The sequence below is a fragment of the Populus euphratica genome, unplaced genomic scaffold, assembly GCF_000495115.2.
Source record: "Populus euphratica unplaced genomic scaffold, PopEup_1.0 scaffold1062.1, whole genome shotgun sequence".
NCBI classification, from domain to species: Eukaryota; Viridiplantae; Streptophyta; class Magnoliopsida; order Malpighiales; family Salicaceae; genus Populus; species Populus euphratica.
The window spans coordinates 46,161-60,082 of NW_011500916.1; the positions used below are offsets into that span (position 1 = coordinate 46,161).

A 13,922-nucleotide genomic window follows, 5' to 3' on the forward strand; every position below is an offset into this window, starting at 1 on the left:
AATGTATATACAAGCGTATGATTAAACTCAATAAAGGGTGGCCTTTTCGTGTGTGCTGGGCTGCCAGCCAGCTTAGCTGGTGATCTCATATGGGTTAAACATGTGGGTATGAAATCGAATCTCACTTCTATATGAGAGAATGAATTCTGGGAAGGAAGAGCTTAACCTAATTTACAAAGACGAGAAGAACAGGAAAATAAAAGAAAGACAGCAGGGTAATATTTTTTTATTTTTTATAATTTATTTTTAAAATAACACCTTAAAATCATCCAAAACCTCAAAAAAATTCAATGTTTTTTTAAAAACATGTTACAACAACAGCTACAAAACGATGCCAGAGGGCAATCTATCATTCCTTGAAGTCATCTTTGTCATCAACAGGAATTGGCCTGTTCCTCCAAAATACTGCCAAAGCACTCCCACCAAGCTACAAGGCAGATTGGGGCAAGAAATGAGACAAGCGAAACAACAGTAACGACAATGGCTCAATTCCAAGCTAGTTGCATCTAAGTTAAAGGTGTTCTTTTCCAACAAATGAATTGCAGTGAAAAATAAAGCTGGGAATCCAGAACTCCGAGATGTTCAAGTAGAAGTCTTACCGCCATGCACACAACACTAACAGCTGAGGGCACAGCCACCAGGGGGTTCGTGAAATGTTTCTGGGCAAGCAAAAAGCCAAGTGCGGAGCTCTGCACATGATGCTTAGGAAAAAATTGATTACAGATTGCAAAAAACTAAATCAGCTAGCAAGCCAATACAGACCTAGAGATATTAGAAGCTCCTTGTTATGTTGTGACAATGAACATGTCTAGAGTTTAAACTGGCACATGGTATCCACACGTTGCTTGGTGTTCACATGTCTTAATTAGATAATAACAAATCATACATTTCTTCATTTTATTTTTAACTATACTAATGTGTGTGTTTTTATTCCATCATTTCTATCATAATTAAGATATTTGTATATATTAATAAAACAATGAAATGATAATCATTAATCATTGATATTAATAATCCAAACACTTCTGATAGAGAAGATACTCAAAATACATTCGTAATACAAAAAAAATAATATAAATATTCAATGAATCTTGTGTTATGCCTACATGTCACCCGTCACGAACAAAACTTATCAAACAATTAAAGTATGAATCTTTGACAACCCGATTTATCAATCATCACACATGCCATGACATAAACATGTTGAATATTCATTCAAACATAATAAATAAACAGCAAGTGATACGAAGACAAATTCATCTCTTAAAAATTACAAAACTATGTTTTTGTTCATTTTAAATTTAAACACATTCCATTTCGAGTTCCTTCGATTTAAAATTTCTATATGTTAGCAGCTATTTTAATTTCAATGTGGCCTCACCATTAAATAGCATAGGAACCTGATAGCAAGCCCTTTTCAAATAATCTGTTTTGTTTTGGTTTTGGTTTTTAAGAATTTTATGGGAAATCATATTTTGTACAGATTCTGCTAAATTTTGCAAGAAAAAAGAGAAAGAAAGTACATAAAAGAGTGAAAGCAAATTTGGAAAAAGGAGGACTTCCCTCAACTTCAGTTATCTATTCAGGGTGTCTAATTGGAATCTTTTGATAACCATATGGGTCACAGGGAAATAATTTCAACAATAAGTATCAAAGTGAAACAGTGCTAAATCTATGATGACTAAGATGTGGTTGCCCATCTCTTTACTAGTTACTCATTGACGTTGGCAGCTACTTCACTATTGGAAAATGAGATGGCCCCTTTTGTGATAATAAAAGCCACATCCAGCAGGTATAAGTTCTCTTAGAAACAACAGTGGCGACTTTTTATGTATTTTCTCTTGTTTGGTTGGTGTTATGGACTCCAGTGAGCTAGAGGCAGAGCTCCGTGAAATCCTAAAAGCTTTATAGGTTAGTTCTAGTGGGTCTATTTCTGCAAACTTGAACATCATATTGAATTAGACTCTTCAAATACTATTGCTAAGATTCAGAGTGGAGCTGTTGGCATTTGGAAATATAGGTCCATCTTGATTTCAATCACGATCCTAAGCAGAGCTTTTAGAGCTGTCAGTTTTCTACACTCGAGACCATCTAGCAAAGTAAGGAGTTGAAAGTGGTACAGAGCTTGTAGCCTATATTTAATTTTCAAATGTTTTGATTACTTTTTAACTCAAGCTTTATATTGTAAGCATCACATGCAGTCAAATACTATGATAATGGCTATCATGAAGACAACACAAGGATACTCATATTTTTCACATTTACCTGCATCCCGCATTCTATGGATATGGTACGAGAAGTGGATTCACCAAATGACATTCTTGACAGCCAGTAACCAAGAGCAAATGCAGCGACATGTAGGAGAGCCACTGGCATTATCAGTTGTCCTCCTTGGGTTTTCAAGACATCTGATACTTGACCAATCTAAGAAATAGTAAAATATTATCATTTGATTTATTTAATAAAAGAAAAAATTGCCACAATCCTGGTAGATTTAACAGAATGCCAAAGATTCAGTAAATAATTTGGGAACTTACGGGGCTTGCACATAGTAGGGTTGTGAGAATAACACCAACCAAAGGTGTAAATGTGACTATTTTTGAAGTGAATGCTGGGAAGAATTCATTTGAAAGAACTGTCACATGAAGAAGGACTTTGGGTTACTTCATTATGTCTATATGAAAATCCTTCAGTGGCAAGCCACTAAAGAAATGTCAAACTTTAGTCCAGCCAACTCCAATTCATAACAAGTTTTAAAACCTTCAAGTTACCTCCAACAATAGTTGGCACCAAAACAACCTGAAAAGTGCTGATAGCCAGGCCCTGAAAAATTGCAGAAAACGAACATTATCATTGTAAGTTGATAGGCCAAACATGAAAGTTCCTTATGTGGTTAATGCCAAAACATTTTTCAAACCTTCCTAGTAACTCACTGGACAGCCTAAGTTATTTTTTAGCTGGTTCTACCCAATTATTTCTCACATTTATGTTCATGTAAATCTGTCGATTGAATATTCCACCACATTTTGTCAATGCATGTGAAACTATGATCCTTGAGAATATAAGCACTCAATGCATGCTCATGGATCTACAATCTCTATGGATGTATCATTTGCACAAGCTTATGGAACATCAAGGCAGGCAATTTTCAAGACTGTCAAAACTTACTACAGCATCAACTGGAACAAGCTGGCCAGCAAGAAGCTTAGTAAGGAGAGGTGTCATGATAATGGCTCCAATAGTTGAACATCTGAGAAATTTCACTGAAAATTAGGAAACAAGAGTAACAATGGAATTCAACTTTTAACGAGTATTCTAAGTTCAGCCTTTAAGTTATTATACATAATTATAAGCTGCAGTCACTCATTTTAAAAGAGAAAATGGAAATTATGTCACCCATGCACCTGTTAAGTCATGCAAAGAGATATAAATTATGGTCAAAGAATATAATAATATCTGTGATGTGGGTGATGTGCAAAATGAGCAATCCATAAAGTGTACATTGAAGCATAAAATTGCAAGGAGAGAATTTCTTCTTCGACCTTCACATTTGTCATCTAAAAGAACACTCAGAAGATAATTTTGTTATTTGCTTGCTTGAGTATGATTTCAAAGGAATCAACACATAGAAGCAGGACCAGTGAATAAGTGACAGACAGTCATCTATCACTTAGACCCAAATTCTCTCTTGTGATAATAGAACTCAACCTATTACAGTCTTGATTATAGTTACCACGATGACAATAATTTGAGAAGCCTCAATAAGAACATTTGCCATAAATTTGATTCTTGTCAAATCCAACTACAATAGAATATTCTAACAGAAGTAATGAAAGTGAACTACTAACATGAGCCTTACCCCATATGACGAGAATAAAAAATTTGACATAAAATAACAAATAGCAAACAGCATGTAAGACAAATCATAATCGATTGAAAACAATGCCAGAGTTGTTCAACCCAACATAACTGCAGGATGAACACAAATCACTCTTACGTTGTCATAAGAACTGATAGTGCAACATTCCCCTTCGATATATAGGTTGCAACATTGGATGCCTGACCTCCAGGGCAACAAGAGACCAAAATAAGACCAGTTGCAAGAGGTGCTGACAATTTCAAAGTCTGAAATACACATAGATAGTTGTCAACAATTATAATTTTAAAAATGCATAATAATGTCAGCTAATTGTTTCAATATAATACAATTCAAAAGGTTGTATATGGCAGTTTCACATAAGCATCCTGAACAAAAGACAATAATAATGACAATAGAAGTTATTATTAACCTTTTATATATATATATATATATATAGATATATAATGGTCCATATTCAATGTCAAAATGGTCTGAATGCTTCTCAATTAAGGATCTCTTCTTTTTAAATAGTGAAGTATCAACATAATTACTTCCTAAAATCACTCCTAAACCATAATGACAATTGCCTATTAATCAATCTCCCTAGATCAAGCTTTCTAAATCAAGCAATTACATATCAATCAATCTCTCTCTAGATCAAGCTCCCTAAATCAATTAATTGCACAACAATCAATCAAAGTATTACAACTAACATCCCCTCAAATTGATGAAGCATCACTTAGTTAACCATGAATTGATATCGATGACAAAATAGAGCCATGGTAAACACATATGTTAGAACTCAATGGAAATGTAAAGAAGAGTAATCACATGCCGGTCAAGTGTTCCATGAATAAAATAACATTCTACTTTAATGTGCTTGATTCACTCATGAAAGACCGGATTAATAGCAAATTGAATAGCTCTAGTGTTATTAACATAAAAAGTAGTGGCGAGTTAAGGAATACACAGTTCATCTAACAAACCCCGAAGCCAAACAATCTCCAAGTACGCAGATGACATGACATGATATTCAGATTTGATTGAGGATTTAGGAACTTGATCATGCTTCTTACTCTTCCAAAAAATAAGAGCATCACCAAGAAACACGAACCAACCAATAACTAAACGACGAGTATCAGTATAATCAGCCCAATCTGCATCACTAAAAACAATCAATTGTAAAGAAGTCCCGGTAGGAAAGAGTAACCCATGACCAAAAGTACCCTTGAGATAATGAAGAATATGTCATACAATAGCCAAGTGAGAATGGCAAAGAGCCTGTATAAACTAACTTGTTGTATAGCAAAAGAAATATTTGGCTGAGTGATTGTCCAATAACTTAAACTCCCTATTAGCAACCAATACAACAAGGAATTGGTTAATAACTCATCATCATCTTGAGTATACTCGTGTTGGTACAGAAGCATGATAGCCGTAAAACGATGTACCTCAAGACCAAGAAAATACTAAGATCCTTCATATGAAATGAGGTGTTAAGTTTTGTCTGTAGTTATTCAATCAACTAAGAATCAGACACTATAATAACAATATCATTCACATATACAAAAAGTACAACAATCCTAGTAACAGTCATTCGGAGAAAAAGAGTCAAACTAACTCTAAATAAAATTAAAATCAGTAAGTGTAGAATCAGGTGTTAAGTTTCGTCTGTAGTTATTCAATCAAATAAGAATCAAACACTATAATAACAATATCATTCACATATACAAAAAGTACAATAATCTTAGTAGCAATCATTTGGAGAAACAGAGTCAAACTGACTCTAAATAAAATGTGTAGAATAAAACTTTTCAAACCAGGCACGTGGTGCCTGCTTCAATCCATATATCACCATTTGTTTTAAACAACAAACCTCAGAAAAAGAGTATATTTCTTGTTTAAGGTCTCCATGCAAAAATGCATTCACCATATCCATATGTTGAGTTGACCATTTCAAGGCAGCAATAGTCATAACATTGTGAAGAGTAGTCATCTTGACCACAAGTGCAAACATCTTCTCATAATCAAGCCCATACTCGTCAATTTCTAAGAACTAGCAGACAGACTTTATATCTTGCAATAGAACCATCAAGTTATAGCTTTATGGTATAAACCCATTTGCAACAAAAACGTTTAACGCCAGTAGGACAAGGAACTATATCCCAAATGTGATTATCTTGAAGAGATTGAAACTCTTTTTGCATACTTGTTTCCAACATGCTTAAGTGGAAGCTTAAGAGTAAGACTGAGGTATAGTAGCAATATTAAGAGTTGCAAGTTGCAATCAAGCAAGAATTTGATCTATAGTTGATTAGAAAATCATGTGGGCATGCAATTTGGGGTTTAATTGAAGAAAATTAGAAAAACTAGATAAAATTGATCATAATTGGAAGAATTGAAAGATCAGTGATCAAAATGGAAAAAATGGCAAAGTTTGGAAGTACAATTCATTCAATAGGGGGCATGATTGAGGAGAAAAAATTGGAATTAAAGGCAAATATGGTTAAATTCACAAATCAGGATCGCAATGAAGGAGATGGAAAAGCTTGAAATTCCAATTGGTTCAATTAGGTGCATAATTGAAGAGAAAATTTGAAATTTTAAGTTAATTTGACCAAAAATAAAAGAATTAAAGGACTTAATTGAATAAAAATTGAGATTTAGGGTCAATTTAGCCAAAATTGCACAATTGAAAATCCAAAGACTGAAAGTATGAAAGACGCTAATATTGAAGGACTCTTGAATGTCATCAAGAGTTTGATTGAAAAGACTCTTTGAAAATTAGTTGAAGTTGGCCAAGAATAGCAAAATCAAAACTTCAAAGGTCAAATTGAAAATCAAGAAGGAAACAAAGTTAGTGAAAAGGTGAGTTTCACTAAAAAGGTTGTAGAAGCCAAAATCGATGTCATTTCCTTTAAAGCCAAAACCCTAATTCAATGAAAAGGTTGCATGACACGTCGTTTAACACCCTTATTCTCCAAATGGAAAGACAACCAGCTTGAGGGTGGATCTTTGGCATATTCTTTGTTCTTTAGTTTGTTCTCAATGGAGACAAAGGGCACGCTTGTCTTACTGTTTTGATGCAAGAAAGTATCCTCATCTTTGTTTCAGTTCGTCCTTTGCTCTAGAGAGTCTGCCAAACCAACTCAAGGGCTACTAGCATTACCATCAGACCTTGGCTGGATGTGTTTCAATGGCTGGGATGGATTGATGTGTTTCAAGAGCCTTCCCAGACCTCTACAAAAAGCACCTCAACCCCAGCCTTTGTAGGGCAGCAACAATAAAATAAAAATATGAAAGAAGAAGGAAACAAAAGAAAAATGAGGTAAAGGAAGCAAGGAGAGGATGAAATAAAGAAAGAAGAAACGATACCATGGTTGTATCTTGGTGGTTGCAGCAAACCAAGGCTCAAGGTTTTTTGCAAAGAAGGATTCTCGAGGTTGCCCAGAAAGCTTGTGGAAGAAACAAAAGGAATGGAGGTACCATTATACAAGGATTTTGAAAGCAAAACCATTTAAACTTCGAAAATGGAAGCCTTCCAAAGCAGAGAAAGTAGCAGTAGCAATGTAGTGACTGTGGCAGTACCCACCCTTGGCTTCCATCACATTCGTCACAGTGTGACAATAATCATCAATAAACTTCACAGAATACTTATACTAAGCATGTGAAATAACAAGACTACTAGTCATATGATTACACATTGCATAGTCAACCAACCAAGAAGAAGTAAATAGATTCCCTTTACCTTGGATGTCAAAGTCAGATATGGTAGAAACAACCATCTTTTGGACTATTTTGGGTTGGGTGTGAGCGGAGATGAAGAACTGCTGATAGATTGTTGATCTAGAGAATGAACCACAGAGGCAGCTGCAAAATTAGACTGGATAGCATTATAAGGGACTAGAGCATGTCGGTTTTGAGGTCGCAATAGACAATCTTTAATAATGGGCCCCTCCTTTTTGCAATAATTGAAAAATCTCTTGTTGCAGTGTTTTGCAATATGCCCAAACTCTTTGCAATGGTAGCATTAAGTATGTGACTTGAATCTTCCTTTACTTTGAACAGCATATGGCACATTAACATCTCATACATCATGGTTTTTGAATTAAAGCCATGCTGAGTGACTAGGTATTGTTATTCAGGTAATAATTCCTCCCAACAAATCTCCAAAGATGGAACAGGATTTCAGTTGATTAAACTAGCATGTGCAATCTCAAATTATAGTCTTGGTTTCATTAGAAACTCATCTCTTTGACTCTGAAGATGAACTTGTAATGCCTTTAAGGCTTCAATGGGAATGATAGAATGAATTATCCCAATATATTCACTCCATAAGTTAAGAAATCTAGAATAGAATTTTTATAGAAAGATTACCTTGGCAATAGTTTGCTAATTTTTAACTCCAAATGAAACTTTCAAGCAACATTATTTTTAGAATAAATGCTCCAAAGATAAGTCCACATTTCCATATCAGCAATGAATGATCAAAGATTATTCACCATATATGGTTTAATAAAACTCAGTAAACAAGAGATAATACAAGCATCATTGCTCTTTCAAGATTGAATCAATCTCCTAGGATCAATGAGAACTTTAGATGACCATCTAAGTGGCCCAATAATTTTTTGCACTTCACAAACATCTTGAATTGAAACTTCCAAGTGGAATAATTACTTTCATGATAAATCAAAAGAAAAGAACAGAACTAGTGGAAAAAACAGACCATGATGTCAAAAGAATCTCTCTACACCTAGAAATTACCTATAACCCCAAACCAAGAAAAAATATCAAAAGAGAAACTCAAGAAAAATATCTCACAACTCAACCCAAAGAAATACTAACCCGAAGAATTAAGCAAAAATTTTAGAATTTTGGTTCTAATATCGTGTCAAAATAATTTGAATGCCTCTCTTCTCTTTAAATAGTGAAGTATCAAAATATAATTACAACCTACAATCACTCCTTGACCATAATTACAATTGCCTATCAATCAATTTTGTGGATCACGCTTTCTAAATCAAGTAATTACACATCAGTCAATCTTCTTGGATCAAGCTCTCTAAATCAAGTAATTGTATATCAATCAATCAAGATATTACAGCTAACATTTTCTTGTACCACTCCACCCTTTAGTGAAAAGAACCCTCTACCTAAAGCAAAAGCACGGTATACGTGAAAAGAACCCTCTACATAAAGTTGAAGCACAGTATATGCATGAGCTTGGTATGCATTCCACAGAAAATGATTGTGTAAGAACCTTGGATTTACTTCAAGAGAACAAAATTTAAGCAGTCAAAAAGAAAGTGCAAACTGTCATTCTATCTATCATGATCAGTAAATCTTGACTGGATAAGAAATGGAAAGAATATGAATAAACAATGACTTCACTGATCAAAGAATTCAGACAATATTGATCCATGTAACAATTTCTAACCACTTTTGAGTCCCCAAAAAACATCTAGGTTAGAGGACATATGTCCTTGATGAGTTATGCGGAGTATATCAATATTATAGTTATGTGGTTGACTAAATATTACACTATTTTCAACAAACAATTATTTATGCCGAAGATAAAATTCAAGAACAACGAGAAAAAACACCCAAAATCAAAGAAGATCTCAAAAGCTAAGAAAATGTTGAAGCAATACCGTTGCAATCACAAAGCCTAGCAGAGGTTTGATCAAGTACTGAGCAAGAAACCCTACACCAACCTGAAACAATTAAACATATAATTTAAGCATGAAACTGAAAAGAAATGGATCACCGTTAATTCTTCTTCCCTTTTGAAAATGATAAGAATGAGTTGTCTCTTACAGTCCAAGGATTTCTTAAACATCGTCTAAAATCTTCAAATGTCAGAGTCAGTCCCATTGAAAGCATGAGGAAGCCAAGGCCAAGGGTAAAGAGGTCTGTCTCCAACCATGTAACCTGCAGGAAGACAGCAACTTTCAGTTGGTTAAGTTACAATCAGTCGTCTTCTTCAAAGTAGCAGAAGAGGACTTCTCTGTTACCGCAGCTGGCTTGTAAATACCAAGGATGGTGCCCAATACGACCTGTTCACACAATTATAATTTTAGTACGAAAAAGCAGTGTTTAAGAGATGAGCATTTAAAACTGAAAAATCGTGTTTTCTCTGTTATATCCAATTAAAAAAAAAAGGTCTTAAATTTAATGACATGTAACACACACCCACACAGGGAAAAGAGTAGTTAGAGTTTCGATTATCCTTTCATACTGGCTCATCCCACCATGTGTGCTGCTGTCAGGAACGTCACCAGTTGCATTTGTAGCAGCCCTACACAAAACTTGGGGGTTCCTATATGAAGCAGCCAACATGTTATATCATAGAATGAAAATATACAAGCAAACGTTCATGCCCTAAAGAGTCACTTTATTTTCCATTATATTGAACCAAGTAGTCTGAAATAATAGCTTGACTCATTCATTTTCATCTGAAACTCAGGTCATCCAATTGGTAAGAAACAGAAGCAGATCAGCATTTCACACAATTATAGCAAGGGAAAATCATCAATGTACTCCAAATGAACAGTACTTTAAGTACTAACTTTTATGTGGAAATTGGAGGTAGGGGTGCGCAGAGACAGCCAGGAGGTTTGCCATCAGCAAGGATAAATCTTAAATGTACTGGAAATGAACAGTACATCAATAGAAAACGACAACAATACTTCGACAGCTTGGAGCTAGTTTTCAAATTACAATCACTTCCATTTAGAATAGATAACTATTCTTTTATCTACTTGTTTAGAATATATAACAGCATGACACCTATATTTCTAGAAGTAACTAAGGGAACTGTTACAAGTATGACCCTCAAACATTAGTCATCAACCACTGGTGCTTCTACTGTAGGATCAAATTGTTGAATATATAAATTTACAATAACACCAGTGATGAGGCACTCCGTTAACAAAAGATACCTTGAAGAGTGAATGACTGAAGAAGGTGAAGGGGCTGTGAGAGCCACAGTTGGACTCCTCGGCTTGTTTTGAGTTGTCCAAATTCTTCCATTCCAGGGTACAGTAATCCCAGCTCTTGGATCTTATTATTCATATTTACAACAGATTTGTTGGTAAAAGCACATATAAATGTTTGGAATTGGATAAACACAGAAAACTCATGTACCCAAAAACAAAGCAAACAATCCTTAGCACCCAAAAACGTGTAGCTAATGAGGCAAAAAAAAAAGAAAAGCAACGAATGTAATGAAGCATACCCAGATGAGTTTTCAGCCTACTGGAAGGGAAACAAGAGCTTGGCTTGTAGATAGCTTGAAATGACAGTAAGTTGCAATCTTGGAGAACCAATCTAGAGATAGACGCCATTAGAGATGTGGGAGAGATGGGTTTTAAGGAGGTTTCTGAAATGAGGTGAGACTGACCGGGTTATATAGGATTGAAAATGTGGGAGTCGTGGAAACCAATGAACCACACAAACCAGACCAAAGTAGGCTCCTCCCCTCGTGCTTGTCTTTGTCGGGTTATATTTTTCATATTTTTCTAATTAAAACAACAAATTTTGATTTCATAACATTTCAATGTTCCATTTTTATAAATTAAATATAAAAATATTTTAATTTATCAGATACAATATTATTTGGAAAGAAACTTTCAGAAAATTGTATCGGCAGTGCAATTTCTCTAATTGAAAATAAAAAAAAATATTTGAAGAAACTATAAACTAAGAGCCTAACAGGCTCTCTTAGTTTTCCGATTAACATAGAGGGATGAAAATGAAATAAATGGGCAAAGTTCAAGGAGGGTATTTCAGGTAATTGATAAATCCTCCTAATTTTTTGTTTGCCTTTTTCTAAATATTCTGCCGGTTATTATCATAAGAAAGGGAGGAAAAAAAATGGAGGAGGAGGAAATTGCACGTCTAACCAGCTCGCTGCAAAATAGACGATTCAAATCCTTTGATTTGATATGATATGATAAAATAGTAGTTAAAACAAGGAGGGAAGTTGCTGTCTAATTTTGAAAAGATAGTTTCAGGTATATAAAATTGACAGGAATACATATACAAATATATAATTTTATTAAATATATAATTGGTTATAATTTTTATTTAAAATATTCTTATAAAAAATAAACTATTTTTTTAATTTATCCTAATGATTTAATTTATTTGTGAAATTAAGTTAAAATTTCTGTTTTGCACGAACACAAATTTATATATTATTTGTGGAATAAGATTTGATAATTTGATATTTTAAAAAATATCTTTAATTAATTTCTAAAATATTATTTAAGAATTTTTATATAATATTTAGGTTTAATCTAAAAAAGTTTTAATTTTTTAAGACTTGTGAAGAAAACTTGAGAGCTAGTCTTGAAAAAAAATGTATCTTCAAGAATTTTTTTTTTTTCTTTCTAGATTGATATCTTCTATTTATAAAGATTTGGAAAGATTTGCATATTTTTTTTTAATATTACATGATATTATTTTATTGATTATTTATTTATTAGATGTTATATTTATAATAAAATATCTTAAATATTTCATTTTATATGTCAACTTTTCATTGACCATGAAATATATACAAGTCTATTTATTTTTCAAGTTATTTATTTTAATTTTATTTTATTTTTTATATAAAATAAAAACAACATATAATAAAATTTAATAAGTATAATTTTTTTTTTTGTCGTCGTCTCCTCAAGATGAGTTTATTTATATTTAAAAATAAGTGAATGTATCTTGAAAATACGACTGAGAAAGTAGAATATTTTAAATATATCTTTTTGGTTAAAATTTGATTTAATTATGTTAAATTTTTATTTTAAATATAATATTTTATTTTATTATGAATATAAAATAGAATAGTTAAAATTAAAAATTTAGAAACCAATTTTAATTAAAATTTATTAAATTAAATAATATCACTAAAGTTTGGTATACAATTGAAACAATTATAGATTCAAGAGACAAAAAATAAATAAATCTGAAGCATGAATATAATCAATAATTTTGACTGGCCAAGAAGACTTTTTTTTTTCCTTTCACGGGAGAGGTTACTGTGACAATTTATTTTTAAAATTTCAGTGTCCTTGGTGCGTGAGTTAAGACCGATAAAAAATATTAATTATTTTATCTCTTGTCTTGCTTTGCGTGCCTTCATCCTTCATTAATCTTATTCTTTCCTGGACGAACTGCAGAGAGCAAAATCAAAATAAATTCTCCACTGTTAATTGAAATAGAAAAAAATAAAAATAAAAATCCTAAATCAGGCAAGAGTCATTTCCTTTTCTTGGTTAATTGTCCGGCGGGGGACACGGAGTCAAAGAATTTCCAGCAACTGTAGCCGACTTAAACGAGGGTTTTTATTTATTTATTTTTGCAATTTGGCAAAATTTCACAGGCTTTGCTATAAAAGCAAGGGACAAGGGCACATTGTCTGTGTCAGCAACGTACACCCTAGCCAATATTTACCTCCACGTAAGTCCAATCTCATGGCTTGTTTACACTGTTCCGTGCTTAGTGCTATTTGCTAATTTAATTTATTTGTACTTTTCATCCAATAATTCTCTGGTCATTCAATGCTTTAAGAGAAAGGTTTGGAGCAGTAGTATTTTCCTTTTTTATCAGAGGCTATGATGGGAGGTCTGCGAAGTTGTTTTTTCTAACTCCTAGATATTTTTTTTTTTTTATAAAACTTTTTCGAAACTTACATGTAGATTAATTGTCTCGATTTGAAGTTGCAGGCACTCGCTTTGTTGATTCGAGTTTTTGAGAGTGTTTGATGATAGCTGTTTCTTAACGGTTGCTGCTTTTTTCATGAGACCTAGAGTGTCTATCGTTTCTTAGCTTTTGATGAATTGTTACTCAACAATAATGGTGTTTGAAAGGCCATTTTCTCAATTATGGTATAGCTTCAAGAGTTGTTGTTTGCCAATAATTGTGGAACTCAAAAAACTATTCTCAATGATTGCTGCTTTTAATCGACCATCAATTTTGGCAATTCATAACATTTGTTTAATGCTAAAGCTTTGGTTATATTAAGGTGAGTTTTTATTTTTTTTAAGCCTTATAAATATTATCG

General features: G+C 33.1%; 1 protein-coding gene across 1 annotated transcript; it reads right to left on the reverse strand.

Moving 5' to 3' along the window:
• Positions 1-212: 212 nt before the first annotated feature.
• On the reverse strand, positions 213-11,306 carry BASS2 (Sodium Bile acid symporter family). The gene is made up of 13 exons (XM_011014296.1): positions 11,097-11,306; positions 10,801-10,921; positions 10,052-10,178; positions 9,874-9,915; positions 9,677-9,790; positions 9,511-9,573; positions 3,998-4,125; positions 3,169-3,250; positions 2,772-2,823; positions 2,538-2,635; positions 2,266-2,424; positions 600-689; positions 213-427 (listed from the first exon to the last, which is right to left on the reverse strand). The coding sequence occupies exons 1-13, from the start codon at positions 11,203-11,205 to the stop codon at positions 350-352; spliced, it is 1,263 nt and encodes a 420-aa protein (XP_011012598.1). The 5' UTR covers positions 11,206-11,306; the 3' UTR covers positions 213-349.
• Positions 11,307-13,922: the final 2,616 nt, after the last annotated feature.